The sequence below is a fragment of the Protopterus annectens genome, chromosome 9.part0, assembly GCF_019279795.1.
Source record: "Protopterus annectens isolate FY-2018-M chromosome 9.part0, PAN1.0, whole genome shotgun sequence".
Taxonomy (NCBI): domain Eukaryota; kingdom Metazoa; phylum Chordata; order Ceratodontiformes; family Protopteridae; genus Protopterus; species Protopterus annectens.
Genome location: NC_056743.1, coordinates 308,662,547 through 308,690,182, shown reverse-complemented (window position 1 = coordinate 308,690,182; position 27,636 = coordinate 308,662,547). Strand labels below are relative to the sequence as shown.

The 27,636-nt window shown below is 41.4% G+C and overlaps 1 protein-coding gene across 1 annotated transcript in view; it reads left to right on the top strand.

Annotated features, from left to right (window-relative positions):
* The window catches only part of LOC122810517 (inner centromere protein-like), a 1,067,288-nt gene that overhangs the window by 524,917 nt on the left and 514,735 nt on the right, over nucleotides 1-27,636 (top strand). The window contains exon 12 of the mRNA XM_044082099.1: nucleotides 8,583-8,703. Coding sequence (XP_043938034.1) covers nucleotides 8,583-8,703 — 121 coding nt within the window. The remainder of the gene's footprint in view (nucleotides 1-8,582; nucleotides 8,704-27,636) is intronic.

Here is a 27,636-nt window from a genome sequence, read left to right as displayed (position 1 = left end):
CAAGAATGCAGTAAACTGGAATTTCTAAATTGAATAGTAAAAAAACAATCTGAACAGATTCTTGCCTTCGAGGAAACGGTAACTGACCTAGATACTAGAGTGACAGAAAATGAACATCACAATGAATTTCTTCTGAAACAAAACACCAGGCTGATTGAGAAACTGGAAGACCTTGAAAGCAGATCAAGGAGGAATAACATAAGAATATATGGAATTCCTTAGAAAAAAAGAGGGTTTTAACATGATTCAATTCCTCAATAATTTGTTTTCATCAGCACTAAGCATGCCTGAATCCTTCTCTTTTGGAATTGAGAGGGCTCATCGGTCCCTGGCAAATCCAGCTTAGTCTCTGAGTTCATCTAACCCCAGGTCTGTTATCGTTAGATTTCTTTCCTCACAAAACAAGGTCTTAGTACTGAAATCAGCTTGGACTAATTCCCCTATCAGGATGGGTGAAAAGGTTATTAGTTTTGACAATGACTACACCTCTACAGTCCTATCCAGTTTAAAGGAGTGTGTTCCTCTAAGTCCTTGAAAAAGCCAGTATTAAAGCTCAAATTCTTTTTCTTGCAAGAGAAAAATCACCTTGCCAGATTGAATGAAGATCTTTGATTTCCTACAAGAAGCAGTAGAATTTATCCAAAAGAAGAAAATACTGTTGGACACAGAAGAAATGGAATGGTCATCCCAGAGTTTGAAGAGACAGGCAAAAAATGGATGGTCTGTGAAGGAAGGAGCAAAAAAAAAAAAGCTAAGAAACTAAAGGACAAATGAATAAATTCCTTATTTTAAATGCTTTGTTTTATGGATCATAATATATTTAAATCTCTATATTGTAAGGCAGTGGTTCTGAAATTTTGCAAGCTTGAGGACCCCTTTTGATAAAGAAAATATTTTCACGGATCCCTATATTTTGGATTCTGTTAATAATAATAAAATTAATATTAAAGCAATATTTGAATTGCGGAAATTGGTTTCATTTTTAAAGGATCACAATTTAAACAGACTCCAACTTCTAAAACTGATGAGCTAAACATGCACTGGAGTTCATTTCTGGAATAAGTAGTAGTGCATTAAGGCACTTTCAAATATTTAATTTGATTATTTCTGTGTTAATAGAAAAACAAGTTTTGCATTACTATGAATTTTCTGAAGGATATGAATTCTAAAGCTGAAATGTATGTCATTATTTTCTGGTATCAGTGCTCAATGACTTGCCAGGTATTTGTCAGAAAAAAACGCAATTTTATGAGAAACCAGACAAAAAAAAACTGCAAGGCAAAAATTTGGACATTCTGCAAAATCCTGTACAGTTGATGGCTACATTACTGACCTCTTAACTCACATATGCTTCTCTCCTTACACACATGCGCGCTCATCTCTCTCCCTCTCAAACACACGCATGTCTCTCCCTCTTACTTACACACGCATCTCTCTCCCCCTTACTTAAACACACACGCACACAACCATGTGCTCTGGACAAGGCCACAAATAATGAGGGAACATAGTCCCAAATAAAGGAACACCTGTTCAATATTGCTCTTACAAGCTTACAAAGTTGATAGAAAAACAAGTTTTACATTACTATGAATTTTCTGAAGAATATGAACTCTAAAGCTGAAATGTCTGCCATTATTTTCTGACATCAGTGCTCAATGTCATTATTTTCAGATATCAGTGCTCAATGACTTGCCAGGTATTTGCCAGAAAAAGCACAATTTTATGAGAAACAGACAAAAAACTGAGGCAAAAATCTGGACATTCTGCGAAAACCTGTACAGTTAAGGGCTACACTAATGACCTCTTAACTCACACACAACTTCTCTCCTCCTTACACACACTCCTCTCTCCCTCTTACTTACACATGCACACAAGACTATGTGCTCTGTACAAAGCCACAAATGGGAAAATATAGTCCCAGAACTAGGAACACATGTTAAATATATTGCTCTTACAAACTTAAAAAGTTGATAGAAAAACAAGTTTTGAAGTTAGTTCTAATTTTCTGAACAATAACTATAAAACTGAAATGTCTGCCATTATTTTCTTACTTCAGTGCTGAATGACTTGCCAAAGGTTTGCCAGATAAAGTACAATTTTATGAGAAACAAATACACATGGGGCCATGTGAAGAACATAGTACCAAAAATAAGAACACCTTTTAAATACTCCTCTTACGAACTTATAAAGTTTGCATTGCTGTGAATTTTCCAAAGGATACTAACTCCATTACACTATATTTTCTGGCTTCAGTGCTCAATAACTTCTCATGGATTTGCCAGAAAAAAAATCAGTTTTATGAAAGGTACACCAAAACTATGAGGCAAAAAATGTATATAGCTGAGAAATATGAAGCAGCCTCACAGAAAGAAAAAAAAAAAAAGAAGAAAATACCTTGAGTCTTGTATCGACCAGCTCTGCAGAAAGAATCCAACCAGCATCTCATAGCTACTGTAAATGTTTGACTCTGACTAGATGGAAAGTAACAGTCTGTTGAACTTTCCCTCCAAGTTCCAACTGCCATACAAAAAACATCGGCGCTCTACAGGACAAGTAATCACTCGTTCCGTGTCAGCCGCAAACACAGAAGGTAGTTTTGTTATAACCACAGGGAATGCAGTTGGTTAGCTGCGAATGCGGAAGACATGGAAGGGAAGTGTTTGTGTTTCTTTATTTTTCAACACAGTGACTGCAGAATAGTAAAGAACTCTGCGGACCCCTAGAATTCATCATATGGACCCAAGCTTCAGAATCGCTGCTGTAAGGTAATGTGAATCATCTTTATTATTAACTTTGTCTTTTCCTTTCTATATCTACTTCTAATTACATACAGTACTAAGTATTGAAATAACATTCTCTCTCTTCTTCCTATTCTTTTTTGTTACTAATGTTCCTTTTCTCTTTTCCCCACTGTAAGTACTTTACATACTTTTCCCTTTTAAATAACTGCAAATGATACATGTCTTCTAATTCTTCAGTAATAGTATAATTTGACTTGATACCAAAGTGCACTTTTTTTCTAGTGGGTCAGCGGTGGGGTAACGGTATGTTTGATTAGCGTTTCTAACTAGATGTTTTAGACTTTGTTTAGACACATATAAACATTAATACAATACATTAATGGTGTTTTATAGATGGCCAAGTACAAATTGTATGTGGACACACACGCACAAAATGCTTTTTTTTCTTCTCTGGTCTGGTTAATTGGTGGGTAAATGATTGAAATGTTATAAAATCATTTCTGATTTGAGGCAGCTGTTACTTCTAAATAGCTGTTTTTATATGAAAAGGTTACATTTTTCATGATGTTTTGTGAGGAAACTGGTGGTCTGTTTGATTTGTTCTCATTGTGTAGATTCATAACATACAGTGAGAAGGCAGCTTGAGGGGTTTTTTTGCTTTCTGTAAACTCTAAAAGCTTCAAGATTTGATTTCCCGCCGAAAATGCTTTTTCCTCCCTAGAGGTGACCTGTGCTCTGCATGAGCCTATGTAGATACTTTTTAACAACTTTATGAAGCTGCAGCTTGAAGAAACAACAGTGATATGACATCTCTTGACCTTTTGAACTTGTTAAATGGCTGTATTTAGAATTCTTTTTTCTTGAAATTCTGTTAGCCTTCACTTAGATACTTTAAAATGGTAAATAATTAGTTCTGATAAGTGTTTAACTCCTTTGAAAATGCCTGTATTCTTTTATAGATGCATACATTTGCAGATTCAGTGACACACTTAGTAACTAAATGACATCAAATGAACTAGGAGCTGCATTAGAAAACTCATGCATATTAACATCGGACTTTAGTTACTAAAGGTTTAGTTATGTAACATGACAGAGGGTTGTGAGTTTTTTTTTTGTAATATGTTTTATTGATATATCTATGTTCAACAGATCCTTGCATGAAAAATGTTAGATGACTGACAAAATGGTTAAAACATCTGATTTTTCTTAGTCTTAGAAATATTGACAATCTTCTTAACCTTCAGCTTTTAGTTGCTTTCATAATGCTTTTCTTTTTTTATACTATATTCTAAGCAGAGATGGATAATTTGTGTCTTTTTTATGTTGCAGAGGTGGTGGATGGATGGTTCCAGAAACTTTGTTTCATGTATGTGTTTGTAAATAGTTTTGGGATTTTGAAAGTAGTGCTTAATACACGTTATACACCCATGATAAGTACATTTTCAGTTGATTTCAAGTCAACAGGGAAGAAAAGTCTTTCAGTAAGTAACAACATACACATTATTGTCCGTGGCTTATAAATGTTTATCATTAAATATTAACTGTTCGAACAATAATGTTAAAAGAGCTGGTTTGCATAAATATATCAAAATGCATAAAGTCCAGATCATCTTTTTACAGGAAACCCATCTATTAAAAAAAGACCTACAAAAATACTCAATGGCTATATCATTCTGGCTGATTCATGTTTTAAGACTAAGAGAAAAGGGGCACTCTTATTCTGTGGAAAAATACTTATACCATGCCAAGAATTATAGATACAATTTCAGATAAAGATGGGATGCTAAGCATGGTTATTTTGGAAATCAATAGGAAGTATTATACTTTGATTAATACATACTGGATGCCAGGACTAAGTACTAAATATGTTGACAAGTATCTGGACCTGATTTCTTTAAATTCAAAAAGGGAAATTATAGCAACCGCTGATTTTAACTGCCTATTATCAGGCAATGATATTTCTAAAAATGGTAAAATAAAACTAGCATCTCAAGCCAAGAAGTTAAATAACTTTACAAACCAGATGAACCTTAAAAATATACATGGTCTACGAGAACATTATTCCTTATTCTATACTCATTATTCGTATCGGTTTGGGCATTGATAATGTCTTTGTATCAAATATATACTCAAAAATAAGTGACTTATCTATAAAGACTTTCAGACAATAATGCTGTAAACTTTACATTAACTACGCATACAGATTAAGATTTCTACAGAGAATTCCTGCTTGCATAACTAAGTTAAAAGACTTTAGGGAATGGATAATGAAAGAAATAGACATGTTTATGGAAACAAACAATGGTGAAGTGACTGATACTATATTATGGGACACCTTTAAAGTTTATATATATATATATATATATATATATATATATATATATATATATATATATATATATATATATATTGTAGAATAAAATCTTGGTACCTTAAAAAAAGGAGAGATTAGGACAAAACTTTTAGACGTACAAAAAACATAGACAAGATAAAAATGGATGCAAAACCAAATAAAGTAGCACATCATGGAATTAGTAAGTTAAATCAAAAATACTTAGAAGTTCTGAATCATAAGGTAACCATAAACCTTGAAAAATTGAAATTACAATCTTATGCTGTAAATCCCAAATATCTACATAAAATAGTAAGATCAAAAAATAAACAATCAAAATCTTATTAATGAGATTAAATATAAAAGTGATAGTTCAGTTAAGAGTACATCTAACTTAATGGGCATATTTGAAGTGTTCAAAAACTACTGTAAATATATAAATAAAACCGCTTTTGGAGACAGATAGTGTAATAAATACTTTTATTCAAGAAAATATAACTAATGTGTCAATGCAACAATATAACATATTAAATAAACAAATAACACTAAAGTGAAAGGGCAAATAAAAAATTTAAAAGATGATAAAGCTCTGGAACTGGATGGAATAATTCCTGAACTATATAAGATTTTTCCTTAATATATAATAAAGAAAATTATTGACTTTACTATGGTTAAGCAGTAATGTATAACACCCCCATTGTGGAAATATTCAGTTATCTCCCCCATTTTAAAACAAGGTAAGGACCCCAAATCTTGTGATTCATATAAGCCAATTTTTTTGCTAAACACAGATTATAAAATTTTCATGACAATATTAGCTAATAGGATAAAGAAAATATTACCTGATCTAATACATAATGATCAGACAGGATTCATTTTTCACAAAGTGCAAGATAACATTATTAAATTGCTATCATTAATAGACATAGCATGCAAATACAAAAAACAACTATTAGCCTAGACATATAAAAGGTTTTTGATTCTATTAGTTGGTCTTGTCTACAAATAATTGATTGGTTTTTGACTTCTCAGTTTTGTCAACTTATTAAAAAAAATTTATAGTGGGGGACAAGCTTATGTGAAAATCTGATCATGTCTATCCTCACCACTAGAAATCCTCAAGGGAACTAGACAAGGTTATCCTTTGTCACCATTATCGTTTGTTCTTTCAATGGAACCTTTTGCTGCATATATCGGAAACAAACAAAATATAAAAGGCTTTCAAGTTAATAAGAACTGTTGTCCTAAGATGCAGTTATTTGCTGATATGTTAACGTTAGTTGATATTGATGGTTCTTTATATGACGTAAATACCTTACGCAAGTTTGAAAAATTTCAGGGCTTAAATTTAATCATAATGAATCCAAAACATTACTAATTAACAAAAAGATCAACAAAAACATAAGAGAGAATAGCCTGTTTAATTGGGAGAATGATGTATTAGAATATTTGGGTGTCAGTATAAAGAGTACATGGAAAGAGTCTGTTAAACTAAACTACAATAATTTAATAACCACTATTAGTGAACTAATCAAAAGATGGAATAAAATGTTCTTCACAATGGAGGATAGGCTCTTTTTAAAATGATAATGTTACCTAAAAATTTTTTATATACAGTAATTGATACTACCCCCTCCCAAAAACATATTTAAAAAATTAGATTCCATGCTACTTACATTTTTATGGTTCCTTTTAAAACCTAGGATTGCATATAAATGGCACATTAGAGCTTTGAACAGTAATGGGATAGCATTCCCTAGCTTAAATCTTTATTCCAAATCAGTTATAATGAATGTAATATTACACTGGATCTCAACTACCTGTGTATCTAACTGGAAAATAATACACGAGATGCATATAATTGATGTCAGAACTATAGAAAATCAATTTAAGTAACAATACGGAATAAGTCGAGTTCATTGGCTTTTACGTGAATTTTGTTTAATAAGATGATCATTTTTCTTATGTCATTAATCAAATATTTAATAACTTTAATCTTGTAATTACAATCAATTATATTTTTAAACAATTCCTATTTCTTATATTCTCTGTGGCATACTCTAATTCTTTTAACATCAATGCAATGCAAAAATTAAAGAAAACTTGATATTCTGGCATCAGTTTATTGAAAAGGAGTATTAAACCACTAAACTCTCTTCTGTGTAGTTTTGATAATAGTCATAGTTGTTTATACACTCATTACGTCAGTTTATAGAAAACAAAATGAGAGTATCAATCAACCTAGAGACCGAATCTATACCTAGTTTGATCCAGCTTTTTATTAGGTGTCTTTAAAAGACAGATAATCAAGTATTTCACCTATCTATAAGATTCTAAGAGGAGACTCTCTAAAGTTTGACTCAGATTTTTGGCATTACTATGTAAAGATTAATGAAGACCTAATATCTGATGAATCCAAAAAGCTATTATTGAAATCTATGTATAGTACCTCTTCATTATATTGGAGATTCCTATGAATAGCAGTTTCTGTACTCTACATAAAATAAATCTTGTACTCAAAAACAGTTAAAGTAAATGTTGGAAATGTGATTAATTACTAGAGACCAACTGGGTTCACATGTTCATCGAATGTAGAAATGTTCAATACTGGAAAGACTTTGGATATTTTGTAAAGGCTTTATGCTCTGATAAACTGTCATATTTCTAACTCACTGATCCTATTCACTGTTCCTGTACCTAATGTAATACCTAAATCTCAGATTCAGTTAGTCTGGTCAATTCTTGCAATTGCCAGAAAAATTATTACTTTGAACTGGAAAAGTAAATAAGATTTGATGTTTAAAGAATTTATTAATTTAGGAAAAAGTTGTTTGTAAAAAAGAACTGCAAACCATTTGATACAGAGCTCATAACATTACTCATAAAAAATAGCATGGCAAACATTGGAAAACTTTTTGAACAAATACTGATAACTTCTCATGGATAAAATGATTGTTTTTCATGGATAAATGTAAATATTGTAAATAGTTTTCTTATTTTTTATTGTATTGTTATATGTACATTTGCGTATGTTTATAATGAAAACAAAATAATGTTTTTTTTTGGAGAAAAAAGCGTTCAGCATTTGCCTTCTCTCTTCCTTGTTATCCCTTTTTGCAGTCTAGTTCAGGTGCCATTCCAGTTCTGTCTGTGCTGTGCTAGTTGTCAAGCAGTGATTAAATACCTGTCCCTTTCTTCTGCAGTAGAAGAACAGGTATGAACATCACTTAACCAGTGTATGGGGGTGGGGTTTATGTATCAGGAAGAAAAAAGCTACCTGATGTACTCCTGGTCTGAGGTTGCTGGTGCTGTAGATTTCATAAGTGAGCCATTGGTACAGATGCCAGCATCTGGCTGAAGGGGAGAAATTCTTTCAAGGTTGTTGATAAACCATTTACATTCTGGTATATACTGGCTTCAGTCATAAATGTTTTATCTGCTGTGAGTGATTCAATGCTTACTGTTCCACTTAGTGCTTGACTTGATATGTGTTTCATGAATCTGGACAGGAAGCGGGAAGAACGAATGAGAAAGGTGCTACAAGCACGGGAACGTGTCGAAAAAATAGAAGAGGAGAAGAAAAAGAAAATCGAAAATAAGTTTGCACAAATTGATGAAAAGAGCGAAAAGGTAAGGAAGAACTTCTGGATAGTTATTCGCTGCAAGCAAACTGCATACATAATTTGTACAGTTTGGATATTATCCTTCCTTAGTAAAGTTCTCATGTTGGATATCTGAACAACTAAGATCTACCAATTTACCTTCAGTCATCTCGCTGTAGACATGACCAATTTAGGAGTTTTTCCTGGATCCTTGACACATCGGCAACTGCTGTCAGAGTTCCCAATGTTTGTGCTGTGATCTGATCTTTCGGCATTGCAAAAATAACAAATAAAAAAATAAACCACACCACAACAGCGAACCAAACACATAAAAACACAAAAACATACTCGGAGGCTCTAAATAAAAATCTACCTAAGCAACAGAGACCTCCAGAGCAGAATCCAAGCAAACGCTACCCCAATACAAAACACGTACAACACATAACACACAAAGTCAGTGTGCCAAGCAGTCTCAGCCCTTAAGGCTGAATAACACACCTGATACTCTTGTAATAGGTGACTCTATTGTCAGACACACTGACGTCCCTCTCACCAGGCTGAATAAAGAGAAGGTCACAGTGAGCTGCCTGTCGGGCGCTAGGATCCGCCACATAACGCAAGCACTCAGGTCACGCCAAAGCAAATACAAATATGACTCAGTCATTGTACATGCTGGCGTGAATGACCTGAGACGTACCTCCATGGACTACATGAAAAGAGACATAGAGGAGCTCTCTGATCATGTAGCCCAGGCCGGTATGACCCTGACCTTGAGCAGCATCTTACCCTCACCTAGAATGATGCCACAGTATAAAGACAAAATGATCGATTTTAACAATTGGCTAAAATTTTGGTGTCATTCAAAGGGGATCCAGTGTCTGTCAGCCTGGGATGACATGCTCGACAAGCCACGTTGCTTCACTAGGGACGGCTTGCACCTGTCACCCCTGGGCTTTCGGATATTGGCAAAGGCTCTTGCCACCCCCATAGTGCCTGTTTTTAGGCAAGGCTCAAAAGTCAAACCCACCTCCATTGACAGCACAAGGAACAAGAAACTAAGGGTAATGCTGCTAAACGCCAGAAGTCTTAACCTCAAGATGCATGCACTCGAAGCTCTCTTCAGTATGGAGAACATCGATATCTGTGCAGTGACAGAAACCTGGTTCAAGACTCCAGAGAGCACCCCAGCACTACCAGGTTATACCTCATATCATGCTTTTTGGCCCCAAAACCCGGACCGAACCACAAAAGGAGGGGGGGGTTTTCAATATTTATCAAGGATATCCATACCTCCAGGTTAGTGGCATTGCACGAAGTATTGGAGACCATCCATGTGCAATTGACAGTGGGCAAGACTGCTTTTCAGTTTATAGCATCCTACAGGCCACCCTCTCAAAGTCAGGAATCCCACTCTGCTTTCCTGAAAACATTGGAGAACATTATATTGGGCAACTTCAACTACCCAAACATAGACTGGGAGCATTACTCGAGCCCCAGCACCTTAGCCCAAAGGTTCCTGGAATTTATAAACTCAGATGCTATGGAACAACTAGTCACCACTCCCACAAGAGGGGAAAACATACTAGACCTGATCATTACCAACATGGGGACTCTATGCTCCATACCAGAAGTATATGCCTCATTGGTAAGATCAGACCATAAATTAATTTCACTGGATATCCACATCCCGACCCCACCCCCAGCCCAGAAAACCACAGTGAAAAACTTGTCAAAAGCGAACTTCACACTTCTCAAACCCGAAGTGGAATCCTTCAAGGCCCCAGAACCAGTGGAAACTACGGCCCAAACTGCAGAATCCTATATAAACGCATTCTACGGACATCTGAAGGAATGCATGGATCATGCTATCCTAAACAAAATCAAGACCCAATCATCCAAAGGCGGGCGTCCAGTCTGGTGGACCCCAGCCATAAATAAACTGTACAACAGAAGTAGGAAGCTACTACATGATAGAGCAAAGTCCCTAAAAGGGAAGGCATCTCTGATCAGTACTAGCAAAAAATTACGATCCCTCATAAAATCCTCCAAGGCCAGCTTCGAGAGAAAAATTGCACAGGACACTAAAGACAATCATAAGGCTTTTTTCAGTTATGTTAGGAACCTGGGATGCAACTCCCAGACTTGTTCTGAGTTGATTCTAAATGACAAAAAATACACTGAACCCACAGACATTGCCAATATCCTGGCAGAGACAGGTTCAGTGCAAACTTCTCCAGAGCAAGTATCTATCCCGGCAGAGTGCAGCCTCCCAAACATCTCTGACGCTCAGGTGAAGGCCGCCCTCTCCAAAGCAAAAAACACTGCTTCCATGGGACCAGATGGCGTCCCAGGTTGCGTCCAACATGAACTCCAAGAAGAACTAATCCCTCAAGTAAAACTGCTGTACAATCTCAGCCTCACTACAGGATATGTGCCCAAAGAATGGCGTACAGCAACAGTGGTCCCACTCCACAAAGGTGGCACCTCTGCGGACCCTGGAAACTATCGCCCCATAAGCCTGACTAGCCTAGTCTGTAAGGCTATGGAGAGGATCATCATGGAACTCATAAACAAAGACATTGGGGACCTACAGACACTAGATCCTACCCAATTTGGCTTCGTCAAGGGCAGATCCTGCCTTTTGAACCTGGTTGACTTCTTCGAAACAGTCACCAAGGCCGTAGATGAGGGGAAGGTAGTCCACACAGCCTATCTGGACCTCGCAAAGGCATTTGACACAATACCCCACTCAGGCATCATAGATAAGCTATCCAGCCTAAATATAAACCCCTATGTCACAAGATGGGTCGCAAACTGTCTCAAAGACAGAACCCACAGAGTCAGAGTTGCTGGGGCCATGTCAGACTCAAAACTGGTCACAAGTGGCATCCCACAAGGTTCTGTCCTGGGACCTCTCTTGTTCAGTATTTACTTTTCTGAGGTACAGGCCAACGTGGGAGGACTATGGCTCACCAATTTCTCAGATGACTGCAAACTGGGCGCCATAATCGACTCTCCAGCTGACGCAAACATCCTTCAAAAAGGTCTCGTAAAGACGGATAACTGGTGCCAGGGCCATGGTCTAAAGCTAAATGCCAAAAAGTGTATAGTCATATCCTTTGGCAAAAACAATGTGCCCACAAATTACCACATAGGTGGTAACCCATTAAGTACAGAGAAAGTAATTGGGGATCTGGGGACCCAAGTTGATAGCAATCTCTCCTTTGACAACCACATTGCCAAAGTGGTTAGAAAGACCTTCTACATAGCCCACCTCATCATGAAAGGATTCACATCTAGATCAAGAGAGGTAATTGTGCCCCTTTATTCATCCCTCATCAGGCCCATCATAGAATACAATGCCCCCTTTGGGATGTACCTTACCCGACACCTGCAGCAATTAGAAATACCCCAAAAGTACCTCACCAGGAGGATCAAGGGACTCAAACAGATGCCATATGCTGCTCGGTTAAAAAAAACTCCAGCTCTACTCAGTTGCATACCGCCTACTTCGAGGCGATCTATGCCTGACATATAAAGCTATGTCCAACCCAGAATTAATGGACATGCTCCACCTCAGTAAATCTAAATCCCTTAGAGCCACGCGCTCGATGGATTTGAACCTCAGCACAGAAATTAATAGAACATGCTGGAGGGACAGATTCATAACCCAGAGGCTGCCTTCGCTCTGGAATAGAATTCCAATTCATGTTAGGCAGAGCACCTCACTGACTCTCTTCAAGAAGAATCTTGATGAGTGGATGGGGGATCGTAGGTTTGTCCCGGGGATTACTTCCGTGTTACTATTACAGAGGCACAGTAAACTAAACTTTAAAAGGGCACAGTATACTCAAATCAAGGGGTGGTGTAAGCCAAACACAATCGGGCTAGGCTTATAAATGCCCCAGGGCAGATAGCCTAGTATGAACCTATGAAAACGTGAGGCATTCCTTAGTGCCAGCCTGGTTGTAGTGACAGACACTGATAGGAAATTGTCATGCAAACCCCTGTCAGGCTCAAAACAAAGCAATATATAAGCTAATGCCGAAGGTTACAGTTGCTTTATTGACGCATTGTATCCACTGCTTTGAGAGGCCAGTCTGAGAGATGAGCATCTGCTCATAGCCGCAAGGTTTTAGAATCCATGCTGCTCAGCCTGCAGCAGTTAATAATGCAGGCCAATGATGAATGGTATTTGCAGTTGAGTCCCTGGGGAGCCTTTGAGTGTGGGCTTTGGATCATGAAGCATCAAACCTTTCCTATCTCCATTCCCTTTTCCCTGCAGGCCCTCACACTAACTGTGGATCCTTTTATTTAATTCTATGTGCTTTTTCCTTTCTCTTTTTGCAAACCATGAAGTCCATTCATTCCCTAACAATGGGGAATCCCAAGGTCTACGGGAGGGAAGAGATACTGTGAGAATAGATATCCAGCAATGAGATCATCTTTAAGTCCCTGCCCTCTCCACTGCTCCTTACCTAAGGGAATATTTAGGGACTTAAAAATGCTTTCATCCCCATAATAGGCTGTCAGCATCACTGCCACAACTCTGTGCCCTTCCCCCGAGAGTGCTACCTCCCATGCCACTCACCAGTGAGGGCTGAGCCATAAGATCACCCTCGGGAAGCTTACTGCTGTGCTGGCCTGCCCCTCCTTGTGCTTTGGGTATAGCCATCCTCCCCTGTCTCTACTGTCAGGCACCCACAGCAGTAATTGGTCTCTGGTCACTTGGGCCATAGTCCTGACTTTTTCGCAGTAGCCATCTGAATTGTCAGGACTCGCTAGATTGAGTCCCGAAATACGATGACTGAATGGTTGAAAGAATGGACTTGCCTCTAATTCTGAGATACCATTTCTTAGCACATTCCCTGTTCTCCAAGATAGGATGGTCTTGAAGACTTAATGTACAAGTGGGGGGGGGGGTGTCCTCATCCATCCTTCCCATCCCTTTTCAAAAAGAAGTTTAACCAAGGAAAAGCGATTTGAGGTTCACTTTTCTCCTGTGTTTAGGGTTTTTTTTTTTTTTTTTTGTGCTTGTCAGCACTCTGCGAGTATGGGCATTTTAGTACAGAGACTTTTTTCCCTGTCTTTGCTGTCGCACACTGGCCTGTAATCCCATACCTTAATCCATTTTTGCCTTCTCTCTGGGCTTAAGGAATCTAAAATATCTGGTGGGATGTGTTTAAATGAAAGTAGAAGAGCACAGTGCAACTCTGACCACATTGATGTCCTTCAAGGATGCATCTGCAGTCATCACATATGGGTTGTCCTGTCTCGGGCAGCCCTTTGGTCGGCCGGATTCCAAAGTCTGGGTCCGGCGTCGGCTGATGTCGCATTTTCCCCGACGTCAGAGCGCCTGGGGTATAAAAGCATCCACCGACGCCATCTTCCTTGGTCTTTCTTGCCGCGTGGTGCCCGAAGCAGAAGCAGTTCGCAAGTGCCGATCGGCCAGCTCCTGTAATTCAGCTACTGAAGACTTCAAAAAGCTAAGTACCCCGTTGGGGACTCTTTCTTGCCTCAGCCGATGTCAGATAAAGTTAATAATTGTTTGACTTGTGGGAAACAAAATACCTCATAAGGATTTCCACTCTTACTGCCTCCCCTGCCTAGGCCCAGACCACGACGTCTCGGCCTGTTCAAGCCTGTGCTTCCTTCAACCGACGCACTCTTAGACGTCGGGCGGAGTTTGCAGCGGAATTTTTTGGGGCTAGTTTTTCGTATAAGATGCCGTCGGAGACTCCGACTTCTCATTTAGTTAAGAAACGGAAGGACAAGGACCGACACACGCGGACCGCGGTTTCGGCTGAAACCCCGGCCAGGCCTACCGCGAGTGTCTCGGTCTCGGCTGAAACAGAGTCCTTGGTACTTCCTATTACCGAAACCGCTCAACCGACTACCTCGGTCCCGGAGGCCCCGGCCGAGTCTGTTATTGAATTGCCAACAGAAACTGGTGTCTTTGAACCTTCCGACACCATTCCTTTAGACAAATCTACAGCAGCACGTGGTGCAGCCAGGCCTCCTGCATCCATGTCCATTAAGGCATTCTCCAGGGCTAAAGCTGCTAAACTTTCAAAAGCTTTGCCTCCCAAGGTTATCCGTCAGGGTCCCTCTACTGGTTCACAGATTCTAAGCTTAGCGGAGGATCTTATCTCCTTAATTAGGGGCTCTCAACCTCATCCGGACAGGGGCTCTCAACCTCCTCCAGACAAAAGGCCCAGGGTTGAGCCCTCTGATCCCCACTCCTCAGATGAGGCCTCTGATGGCTCTACTCTCTCGGACCACCAGGAGGAGGATTTTTCGGCCTACGAGGATTCTGATGCAGAGGAATCTATTCCCTCGGCCTCCCCTCCTGAAGAGTTTTCCTTTGGGGAGACGCTACACACCATGACAGAGCATTTCCAATGGCAGGGACAGTTCTCTGATTCCAGGAAACGATTAAGGACCTTTTTACATTTGCCACAGCATAGGCCTTTAGCTATTCCTCCTGTTTTAAATGTAATTGATGATGTGTACTCTGACTCTAGCACAACCCCTGATTCTCTTCCTCCGGCTCCTGCCAAACCCGATAGGTACTACAGGGTCCCAGACTCACATCTTTACCTTTACAAGGCCCACTCTGCAGATCCAGAAACTATTTCCCAGGGCCCTAAAGGGGTTGCAGCTGCCACTGCTAAAAATCCTCTCCCCTCTGAAAGGGAGTCCAGAGCTTGAGAGAGATGGGGTAAAAAAGTGTATACTTCTGCTACTCTTTCTATGAGGGCATTAAATTGTCAATTTCATATGATACAATACCAAGAGTATTTGTTAGATGAATTGCATAAAAAGCTGTCTTCACCTGACCCCCTAGACCTTAAGTCCCTTCAGGATTTGGTACATAACTCTCAACAGGTTAGCAACCATTTCTTGCAATGTGGTAATGATGCATTGGAAGCTTCATGTAGGTCAGCTATGACTGGCGCAGTCATACGTAGGCATGCTTGGCTGAAGGAACAATCTCTGCCAGATCATGTTAAAGCAAAGCTGCTGGATGCTCCACTGGAAAAACAAAAGTTATTTGGCTCAACGGCTCAGGAGGTCCTAAAGAAATTTGAAGAAAAAGCAAAATCAGTACAAACAGTCAAAGATTTTCTCCAAGTACAACCACCAAGATTCAGCAGGAATTGGCCTTCCAAGAATTGGTCCTTTCCAGACACAGACAGGTTTCAGAGAGGCAAGAACAGGCGTGCCAGAGGTAGAGGGCAAGCTAGAGGCTCCTACAGAGGACGTCAATGGCAGCCTCCCAACCAGAGAGGTAATGCAGGACCTTCAACTGCTGCACAAGGACAGGCTCAATGACTTTACTTTGACACCACCAACCAGGACTCAATTGGAAGCACCTTTGGGCGGAAAGCTTTCTTTATTTTCAGAAAATTGGCACAGTATTACAAGGGACAAATGGACACTACAAATAATAGACAAAGGATACAGGTTTCATTTCCACACATTACCAAAAAGAAAGGGCATGCCAGACCTGCCACCGAATCAAAGGGCAGAGGCTTTGAAACAAATTTCCAGCTTAATGCAAATGAAAGCTATAGAAAAAGTCCCTCTCTCAGAACAAGGCCAAGGATTTTTTTCCAGACTATTCCTTATTCCAAGAAAAGAAAAACAATGGAGGCCTATTCTCGACTTGTCCGCACTGAACACTTATCTCATTGTACCAAAGTTCAAAATGCTGACTCTACAGCAGCTCCTTCCCATGCTGGGCAAGGGGTCTTGGCTGGTAACTCTAGACCTCAAGGAGGCATACCTGCATGTCCCTATCAGACAAAGTTGCAGAAGACACCTCAGATTTCTTGCAGGGTCAGAGCATTATCAATTCTCAGCATTGCCCTTTGGATTATCTACTGCGCCCAGAGTATTCACGAAATGCCTGGCATCAGTAATTGCACACTGCAGACTTCAGGGGATGCAAATATACCCATATCTGGACGACTGCCTTTTACAAGCGGACAGCCAACAAACTTTGGTAAAACACTTGGATTATGCCACTCACCTACTTCAGGCCTTGGGATATACAGTCAACTTTCACAAATCAAGACTTGTTCCATCCCAAAGAATAACCTTTCTGGGTGCAGATCTAGATACAACCACCCAAATGGCCTTCCTCTCAGAAGAAAAACAAAGTCAACTACCAGATTACTTCAAAAATCTGACAAGACAAACCCAGCTGACTGCAAGGAAAATCCTGCAAGCCCTGGGTTACATGGCTTCTTGCATACTTCTGATTCCCCAAGCAAGACTACATATGAGGAAACTGCAATGGTACCCAAGGAGTTTATGGACTCAGCACAGTCATAGCCTGGAAACTTTGATACCACTCATTCCATGCCTTCAAAAGGAATTTCTGTGGTGGGCTCAAGCAAGCCAGTCAAACAGGGGTCTGCCTTTCAGCAAACCAATAGCCAGCCAAACCATTACAACAGACGCTTCAGACCACGGATGGGGAGCGCACATGGAGGGCAGATGCATTCAAGGTCTATGGTCACAAAAAGAGCTACGCATGCACATAAACCAAAAGGAAATGCTGGCAGTGATACATGCAGTCGAAGCCTTCAGACCCTTTCTGCATCATGGCCATCTGTTAATAAGGACAGACAACACCACGGTTATGTGGTACATAAGCAAGCAAGGAGGCACCAATTCCTATCCTCTTTGCAGGCTGGCAATGAATCTATGGGAACTTTCCTTAAAACTCAATATACAACTACAATCCCAGTTTGTGCCAGGGAAAGACAATATACTGGCGGACAGCTTAAGCAGAAATATCATGGATGCACACGAATGGATGCTGCACCCAGACATCTTTCTACAGATAACACAATCATGGGGGAGACCGGACTTAGATCTTTTTGCCTCCCCCCACAATCATCAACTGAAGAAATTCTGCTCAAGGACATACCACCCACAAGTATGGAAAGTGGACGCCCTCTCTTTCAGCTGGAGAACTCTAACAGTGTATGCATTTCCACCTTTCCCATTAATGACCAAGGTTTTACTGAAGATCAGGACAGAGCAGCCAAAGGTGATTCTGATAGCTCCAGACTGGCCAAGACAGCACTGGTACCCACTGTTAGAGCATGTCACGTACGAAACCATGGCCTCTTCCTCTATGGCCACTTCTACTGACACAGCACAATTACAAAACTCTGCATCCCAACCTGAAAACCTTGCAACTAACAGTCTGGAAAATACCTTGACTACTCCTCAGGACAAGCTATCCCAGAGAGTGAAAGATATTATTATGGAAGCTCGCCGGCCTTCCACAAGAAAGGCATATTCAGCAAAATGGAAAAGATTTCTCATTTGGAACACCACAAAGGGCCTAGATGCCACAGTGATGAGCATGGCACATATCCTGGAATACTTGGCAGAAATGTTCCACAATGATCTCTCTTACTCTTCCATTAAAATTCATGCTTCAGCAATTTCAGCAGAGTACAATACTGATCCGCCTGTCTTCTCTCATCCTCTCCTAAGACAGTTTCTAAGAGGAATCAAAAACATCAATCCTCCAAGGAAACCACCTATACCTACTTGGGACCTTAACTTCGTGTTGGAAAAACTAACACTGCCTCCCTTTGAACCAGCAGCATCTGCAGAACTACAGTTCCTGTCTTGGAAGACTGCTTTCCTTCTGGCCATAACCTCAGCAAGAAGAGTATCTGGGTTACAGGCCCTTATGGCAGTACAGCCTTTTCCTATTTTTCATCAGGACAGAGTTTCACTGAGAACCAATCCTACATTTATGCCAAAGGTGGTATCCAGGGTTTCATTAAATCAAGCTATTCATTTACCTACCTTCTTTCCAAATCCACAAAACAAAGGGGAGAAACTTCTGCACACTCTGGACATACACAGACAGTTGCGCTACTACTTGGACAGAACTAAAGGTTACAGAAAAACTGACCAGCTGTTGGTAGCATATGCTGCTGGTACACAAGGAAAAGCAATTTCCAAACAGACAATTTCAAAATGGATAGGGAATTGCATTCGTTTTTGTTACTCCTTTCATGGAAAAAACTGTGCCAGCTAACATTTGACCTCATTCCACGAGAGCCACAGCCACCTCCACAGCCTTCTTAAGAGGGGTGGCTACCAAGGACATTTTAGAAGCTGCTACATGGAGCTCCGTGCATACATTTGCCAAGCATTACAATTTACCTTTATATTCCAGATCCAGAGCAGGCTTTGCTACGGCAGTCTTGCAGGGCATTTTAGCTACACCATCCTTTACATAGTGCCTCCACCCCCAGATTGGCTATGGTATTCTACCCATATGTGATGACTGCAGATGCATCCTTGAAGGACATAGTACAGTTTTGTACCTACCATAAATGTAGATGTCCGATAGGTATGCATCTGCAGTCAGGTTTACCCTCCCTCCTTCCCCTCTGTGGTATTTCTTGGGTACTTACCCCTCTAATAGCTAGCTGGGGGGATCTATTGTGTATTTGTTTTTTATATTATTGTGCATGTTTGGATTTTTAATGCATCTCTCCAAATTTAGCCTTCCTTAGAGGGCACCTGGCATCTGGGGCAAGAAAAACTGAGGAAGATGGCGTCTGCTTTTATACCCCAGGTGCTCTGACGTTGGGGAAAATGCGACATCAGCCAACGCCGGACCCAGACTTTGGAATCCGGCCGACCAAAGGGCTGCCCGAGGCAGGACAACCCATATGTGATGACTGCAGATGCATACCTATCGGACATCTACATTTATAGTAGGTACAAAACTGTACTTTTCTTCTGTAGGCCTTTCACACACCAACTATTCCTTTGAGCTACATTTGAAACCAGTTCCTCCCTGGTTAACTGATTATGCAGTCAGTGCGACTCCAACCTGCATAGAAGGGAAGCAAAGCAATTGTTTTGTTTAGTGCCAATCTATGGATGCTTCCCCTATCCTCCCACACTGCCAGAATCATCACTAGTTGCAGGTCCTGAAAATACAAGGTTCATAGGTTCATACTAGGCTATCTGCCCTAGGGCATTTATAAGCCTAGCCAGAGTGTGTTTGGCTTTTGCCACCCAATTTAAATTAATTTTGCTATGCCCTTTTTCAAGGTTAGTATACTGTGCCTCTTAACAGTGAGACAGAAGTGATACCCGGGGTAAACCTACGATCTCCCATCCACTCATAAAGATTCCTTTTGAAGAGAGTCAGTGAGGGACTCTGCCGACCTGGACTGGGATTTTATTCCAGAGTGAAGGGATCTTCTGGGTTATGAATCTGTCCCTCCAGCATGTCCTATTTATTTCAGTGCTGAGGTTCAAGTCTCTCGAGTGCTTAGCTCGATGGGATTTGGATTTTCTGAGGTGCATGTCCATTAATTCCGGGTTGGACATGGCTTTATACATCAGGCACAGATCACCTCTGAGCAGGCGGTATGCCACTGAGTAGAGCTGGAGTTTCTTTAACCGGGCAGCATATGGCATCTGTTTGAGCCCTTTGATCCTCTTGGTGAGGTACTTTTGGGGTCTTTCTAGTTGCTGCAGGTGTCCGGTAAGGTACATCCCAACATGGGCATTGTACTCAATTATGGGCCTGATGAGGGAAAGTAAAGAGGCACACTGATCTCCCCTGATCTAGATGTGAATCCCTTCATGATTAGGTGGGCTATATAAAATGTTTTTCTAACCACTTTGGCCATGTGGTTGTCAAATGAGAGATTGCTATCAGCTTGGGTCCCCAGGTCCCTAATTACTTCCGTACTTAATGGATTACCACCTATGTGGTAATTTGTGGGCACTTTGTTTTTGCCAAAGGGGATGACTATACACTTTTTGGCGTTTAGCTTGAGTCCATGGCTCTGGCACCAGTTGTCTGTTTCTATGAGGCCCTTTTGGAGGATGCTTGTGTCGGCGGAGAGTCGATTATGGCGCCCAGTTTGCAGTCATCTGCGAACTTGGTCAGCCACAGTCCTTCCGTGTTGGCCTGTACCTCCGAGAAATATATACTGAACAAGAGAGGTCCCAGGACTGAGCCTTGTGGGACACTACTTGTAATTGATTTGGGGTCTGACATGGCTCCAGCAATTCTAACCATGTGGGTTCTGTCCTTGAGCCAGTTTGCAACCCATCTAGTGACATAGGGGTTTATATCTAAGCTGGTGAGCTTATCTATAATGCCCGAGTGGGGTATTGTATCAAAGGCTTTTGTGAGGTCCAGGTAGGCTGTGTGGACCACCTTCCCCTCGTCAATGGCCTTGGTGACTGTTTCAAAGAAATCGACCAGGTTTAAGAGGCAGGATCTGCCCTTAACAAAGCCGAACTGGGTAGGATCCAGTGTCTGTAGGTCCCCAATATCTTTATTTATGAGGTCCATGATGATCCTTTCCATAGCTTTGCAGACCACGCTAGTCAGGCGTATGGGGCGGTAGTTTCCAGGATCTGTTGAGGCACCACCTTTGTGGAGAGGGACCACTGTTGCTGTACACCACTGTTTGGGTGCATATCCTGTAGTAAGGCTGAGATTGAACAGTAGTTTTATGTTTGGGTTTAGCTCTTCTTGGAGTTCATGTAGGACATAGCCCGGGACACCGTCTGGTCCTATTGATGCTGTGTTTTTTGCTTTGGAGAAGGTGGCTCTTACCTGAGCATCTGAGATGTCAGGGGGGCAGCACAATGCTGGGATAGATATTTGCCCTTTTGGTGGGGGGTGGGGAGTTTGCGCTGAACCTGTCAGCTAGGATGTTGGCAATGTCTGTGGGTTCGGTGTATTTTTTGTCATTTTGGACTAATTCTGAGCATAGTTGGGAATTCCCACCCAGGTTCCTGACATAACTAAAGAAAGCCTTGTGATTATCCTTAGTGTCCTGTGCAATTTTTCTCTCCAAGCTGGCCTTAGACTATTTTATGAGTGCCCGTAGATTTTTGCTAATACTGATCAGAGATGCCTTCCCCTTTTGGGATTTTGCTCTATCATGTAGTAGCTTCCTCCTTCTATTGTATAGTTTGTTTATGGCTGGGGTCCACCAGACAAGGACGTCTGCCTTTGGAGGATTGGGTCTTGGTTTTATTTGGGATTGCATGATCCATGCATTCCTGAAGGTGTTCATAGAATGCGTTTATAAAGGATTCTGCTGTCTGGGCTGTATTTTCCACAGGCCCGGGGGCTTTGAAGGTTTCCACCTCGGTTTTGAGGAGTGTGAAATTTGCTTTAGAGAAGGTTTTTCACTGTGGTTTTCTGGGCAGGGGGTGGGGTCGGGATGTGAATATCCAGTGAGATTAGTTTATGGTCTGATCTTACCATTGAGGGATACACTTCTGGTCTGGAGCATAGAGGTCCCCATGCTGGTGATGATCAGATCCAGTATGTTTTCCCCTCTTGTGGGAGTGGTAACAAGTTGTTCCATAGCATTTGAGTTTATAAATTCTAGGAACCTTTGGGTTAGGATGTTGGAGCTAGAGTAATGCTCCCAGTCTGTTTGGGTAGTTGGTCGCCCAATATAATGGTGTTTGGAGAGACCTTCATATTTTCAAGTGTTCTCAGGAAGGCCGAGTGGGGTTCCTGGGTTTGGGAGGGTGGTCTGTAGCAGGCTATAAACTGGAAGGCAGTTTTACCCACTGTTAGTTGCAAATGGATAGTCTCTGATGCTTCGTGCTGTGCCACCAACCTGGAGGTGTGGGTATCTTTGACGAATATTGATACTCCCCCCTCCTTTTGTGGTTCGGTCCAAGTTTTGGGTCCGAAAAGCATGGTATGAGGTATAACCTGGTAGTGCTGGGGTGCTCTCGGAAGCCTTGAACCAGGTTTCTGTTACTGTGCAGATATCTGTGTTCTCCATGCTAAGGAGAGTTTTGAGTGCGTGCATCTTGAGATTTAGACTTCTGGCATTGAATAGCATTACTCTTAGTTTCTTATCCCTTGTGATACCTATGGAGGTGGGTTTGTCTTTTGAGCCTTGCCTAAAAAAGGCACTATGGGGGTGGCAAGAGCCTTTGCCAATATCGGAAAGCCCAGGGCTGACAGGTGCAAGCTGTCCCTAGCGAAGCATCGTGGCTTGTCGAGCATGTCATCCCAGGCTGACAGGCATTGGATCCCCTTTGAATGGCACCAATACTTAAGCCAGTTGTTGAAATTGATCTTGTCTTCATATTGTGGCATCATTCTTGGTGAGGGTAAGATGCTACTCAGGGTCAGGGTCATACCGGCCTGGGCTACATGCTCAGAGTGCTCCTCTGTCTCTTTTCATGTAGTCCAGGGAGGTACGTCTCAGGTCATTCACACCAGTATGGACAATGACTGAGTCATATTTGTACTTGCCTTGGAGTGACCTGAGTCCTTGTGTTATGTGGCGGATCCTAGCGCCCGACAGGCAGCTCACCGTGACCTTCTCCTTGTTCAGCCTTGTGAGCGGGACGTCAGTGTGCCTGACGATAGTCACCTATTACAAGTGTATCAGGTGTGTTGTTTAGCCTTAAGAGCTGTGACTGTTTGGCACACTGGCTTTGTGAGCTATGTATGTGTTGCACGTGTTTTGTTTTGGAGTAGCGGTTGCTTGGGTGTCTGCTTTGGAGGTCTCTGCTGCTTAGGCAGATTTTTATTTAGAGCCTCCGAGTATGTTTTTGTGTGTTTGGTTTGCTGTCGTGGTAGGTCTTTGTAAGGCTGGAATTGTAGTGAGTGTGGTTTCCTTCTCCTCCTGACTGGTTACGCCAGTACTGAGTTGAGAGAGCTTAGCCTCCAGTTTGGCTATATGGTTGCATCTCTCATGTGTTGGAATTTGTTGGGAGGAGGAGAGGGTTGTCTGTGTACATGAGGCAGTTGTAACATTGCCTCAAGATTCCCAGATTCACCAGCTGGACCGGAGAGGAGATTGACAACTGACCTTTGGACATGCTAGAATAGTATTGGGAATTCCTTTACAATTGAAAAAAAGGGCGAATGGGGAAAAAGGTACTCAAGGGGAGTTTGTGAGGGTGTAGTGCTTTTAATTTTTTAGTGCTGACTTATATAATTGCTTTAGTGAGCAAGTGCCAGGCTTTAGAGTAGGAATAATGTGTTTATTATGAGAACTAGATCAGTTCTAAGGGAAAAAGTGAAGAGCAGACTTTATGGAGCCGAGAATGGTTTAAACCCAATTAAGCTGCGCTACCTGATACTGCGCTATGCGAAAAATCGCACAAAGCCGCACCAAAGCGGGTTTTATACAGGGGGACTTGAAAGAGCTAGAAATTGGCCCAAAACGGCCAATTAGACTACCAGATTCTTGTGCTGGGAACACTCCTCCAGGGATAGATAGGCTGCTCTAAGCTCCCTACTGCCACTGGTGAACAAAGAAGCCTCCTTTTATCCAAGAAAGGAAATGGGCAACACAGGAACTTTCCAAAAGTCCAGAATACAGCAAAGCCTGTATTTGGACTACTCTAGGTCAGGAAAGACAGGAAACAAGGATAATTTTTTTGGGTTTTTTTTTTCTTTTTTTGCAACAAACAGCAGGAAAATGCAATAAATATGTAACACAGGTTAGCGCACTTGAGTGTGTACGAGTTATTTTCCCCATCTAGTCCATTTCATTAAAATTTGCAAGGAATGTCCTTTGTGTCATCATCCCTACCTCCATAAAAGGTTTTTAATGAATATTTGGGAAGAAGGAGAGGAGCTGGGTGTTAGTCCACCCTTCGAAATGGAAGCTGTGCATTTAAAATGTCATTGAGGTTTGGATGCAATGATATTGATACTTCTGGACCTAAAAAGGTAAGAGGACACCCTCAATCTGATCTTTTCTCTGAATACCATAATACTCCTGCCATCTCCGTAGCATCGAGGGATAGACTACTGACTTTGCTGCAGATGACTTAGCAGCTCTGATGCTGTAGAAGCTGGCACACTAAGTAAGATGCGAGTAAAGCAACAGATGTTGCCTTGTTCACCTCTGTCTGGAAGTGGGAGAATTAAAGGTGGTCCATAATGGAGGACTGTGACTTATCACTGTTGTAAGTAGCACTTGGCACTACAACCCAGAGGTAACGTGTGGAATTGCACAAGTAGTTCAACACCAGAGCTGATACAGAAGTTAGAGTGGTTGTAGGGGAGCATAGGTATTAGCTGACTGGAGATGTGTTACAATGTGGTTTGGAGGGAGGCCTGATAGTAAATATAAGGTTAGGAAGCCAAATAACATTGTCCCCCTCTGGTCAAGCATGAGTCTTTGAGATTACATCCTTTAGCCACTGACTTTCTAGATGCAAACTCCAGAACCGTGGATAGGCAAATGTTTACTGTTCTGCCACATTTTAGCTACTAAAATAAAGAACAAGCTTTATAGAAGGTGTTGAATCAGAAATATCAGCAGCCCATCATAGCTCATTTCACTGTGTGTCTAGAGAGTTATACTGTCATTCTTCATAGGGCTTTTCCCGTAAGTCCCTATGCTCCCTATCATAGGTTCATAGATTGGTACTAGGCTATCGGCGCTAGGGCCTATACAAGCCTAGCCATAATAATTCCCTGGCTATTTCTTCCCACAGTATTTACTTCCCTGGACCCCTGTCTAGCAGGGTGACTGACATGATCCCCCGGGTGGATTTCCTATCTCCCATCCAATCATCAAGGTTCCTTTTGAAGAGGGCCAAAGAGGTGCTCTTCTTGACATGTATGGGCAGTCTGTTCCAGAGTCTAGGGAATCTCTGGGTCAGGAACCTATCTCTCCAGCGTGTTTTGTTCATTGCAATGACAAGGTTTAGATCCCTGGAGCGTGCGTCTCTGAGTGATTGGGATTTCTTTAAGTGTAGCATGTCCAACAGCTCTGGGTTTGACATGGCTTTGTATGCTAAGCAGAGATCGCCTCTGAGTAGACTATATGCGACAGAGTATAGGTGGAGTTTTTTTTAGACTGTCAGCACAGGGCATCTGCTTTAAGCCTGTGATTCTTTTAGTGAGGTATTTCTGCGGCCTTTCCAGTTGTTGCAGATGTCTTGAGAGGTACATACCAAATGGGGCATTGTATTCTATAATGGGTCTAATGAGGGATGAGTACAGTGGGACAATGACCTCCTTTTTTCTGGGTGAAAAGCCCTTAGTGATGAGGTGTGCCACATAGAAGGATTTCCGGACTGTTGTGGTGATGTGGTTATCGAAGGTGAGACCACTGTCCACCTGTGTCCGTAAGTCTCTTATCACACTTTTGGTGTTTTGTGTACTGCCACCTATGTGGTAATTCACGAGTACATATTTTTTCCCAAAGGGGATAACTATACATTTCTTGGCATTGAGCTTGATCCCATGGCTCTGGCACCAAGCATCTGTTTCTGTAAGGCCCTTTTGTAGAATATCCACATCATTTGGGGATTCAGTAATGGTTCCCAGTTTGCAGTCATCTATGAACTTTGTTATCCAGATTCCCTTAGTGTTATCCTCTACTTCAGAGAAGTAGATGCCAAACAAGAGCGGTCCCAGGACTGAACCCCGAGGTACTCCACTTGTCTGGAGCTGGATTTGGAGTCTGCTACTTTTACAGTGTGAGTTCTATCATTAAGCCAGTTGGGCTACCCATCGAGTGATGTAGGGATTAATGCCCAGCTTAGTAAGTTTATCTATGATTCCAGAGTGAGGGATGGTGTTGAAGGCTTTGGCGAGGTCCAGATAGGCTGTGTGAACCACCTTACCCTTGTCCACGGCTCTGGAGACTGATTCAAAGAAGTCAATCATGTTCATAGGACTAGATTGGCCCTTCACGATCCCAAGCTACATGGGGTCCAGTGTTTGGAATAACAAGTGTTTGGATTTGCATCGGATCCTGGTACTGCTAATAGTTGAGAAATGGGTAGAATAATTAAATGAAGTTGGTGGATAGTGGGAGATTTGAAAAGCATCAGTCTTGCTACGAGTTCAGACGAACAGAAAGTAAAGTTGTGTAAGTTCAACTTGCCATAACAGTAGATGCTTGAATGATCACTGCTGCCGTAGCCTAAGCTATATGGGTTATAGCCTGCCAAGGATATAACTTCCAGCCAGCTTCCAAACTCCAGAGAACCTTCCACACCCCCAGACTGTCAAGCAGCTGGAGGTGACCTGACTAAAAGGCAAGTTTGGGTGTGAAGCCCTTCTGAGCTTTCCTACCAGCTGACGGAAGGAAGCTAAGTCCTGAAAGGACAATGCTAGGAACTAAAAAAGTGTACACCCTTGCATAAAAACACACACCAAAAAACAAGGGGTGTGGAGAGGCTACTGCAGCAGTGATCATTCGAACATCTGCTGTTATAGTAAATTCACACCACTGTACTATTTTCTTTATATTGATCACTACTGCAGTAGCCTTAGCTATATGGGTAGATTGCCATAGCAAACTATATTTGGGAGATGGAAGGAGCAGGGTCTAGGAGCCCCCTGGAGAATGGTCCTAGCAAAGCTTGATCTAGACCTAGAGAAGTAATCAAGCTTAGTGTTTTGTAAAAGTATGCACAGAGGACCAAGTAGCATCTTCTAAAATCCATCCTTTGCAAAATAGATTTTGTATATGGAGTATAACAAAACTTAATAGCCTTAGACAATCACTTTGAAATTGTTTTGAGACAAGTTGTCCATTCTTCTTCACAAGAAATGAATAATTGTTCTGAAGATCTGAAAATGTCACGATAGCACCAGAGTTGTCTGTGGCCATCCTAAGATACGAGTTTCCTTTCTCCCTTACATTTTGGTTCAGGACAGAAAACTGGAAGATGGATAGGTCAGCTAAAAGTAAACTCTGCTACCACCTTAAGCTTAAAAGAAGGATGAGTTTTCAAAGCCTGACCATGTGGAAAAAGAGAAGAGAATAGGGTTCACTCATCCATAAGAGCTTGCAACTCTGCACTTTTTGAAGAAGTCATAGGGTTGCTAGACATCACTATTTCAGCGAGATTTTCCCTAGTTCAACAGACAAATCCTGGGTCCCGCTGTGGGCTATAAAAATCCTGATGCCGATTTTAATGGTCATCA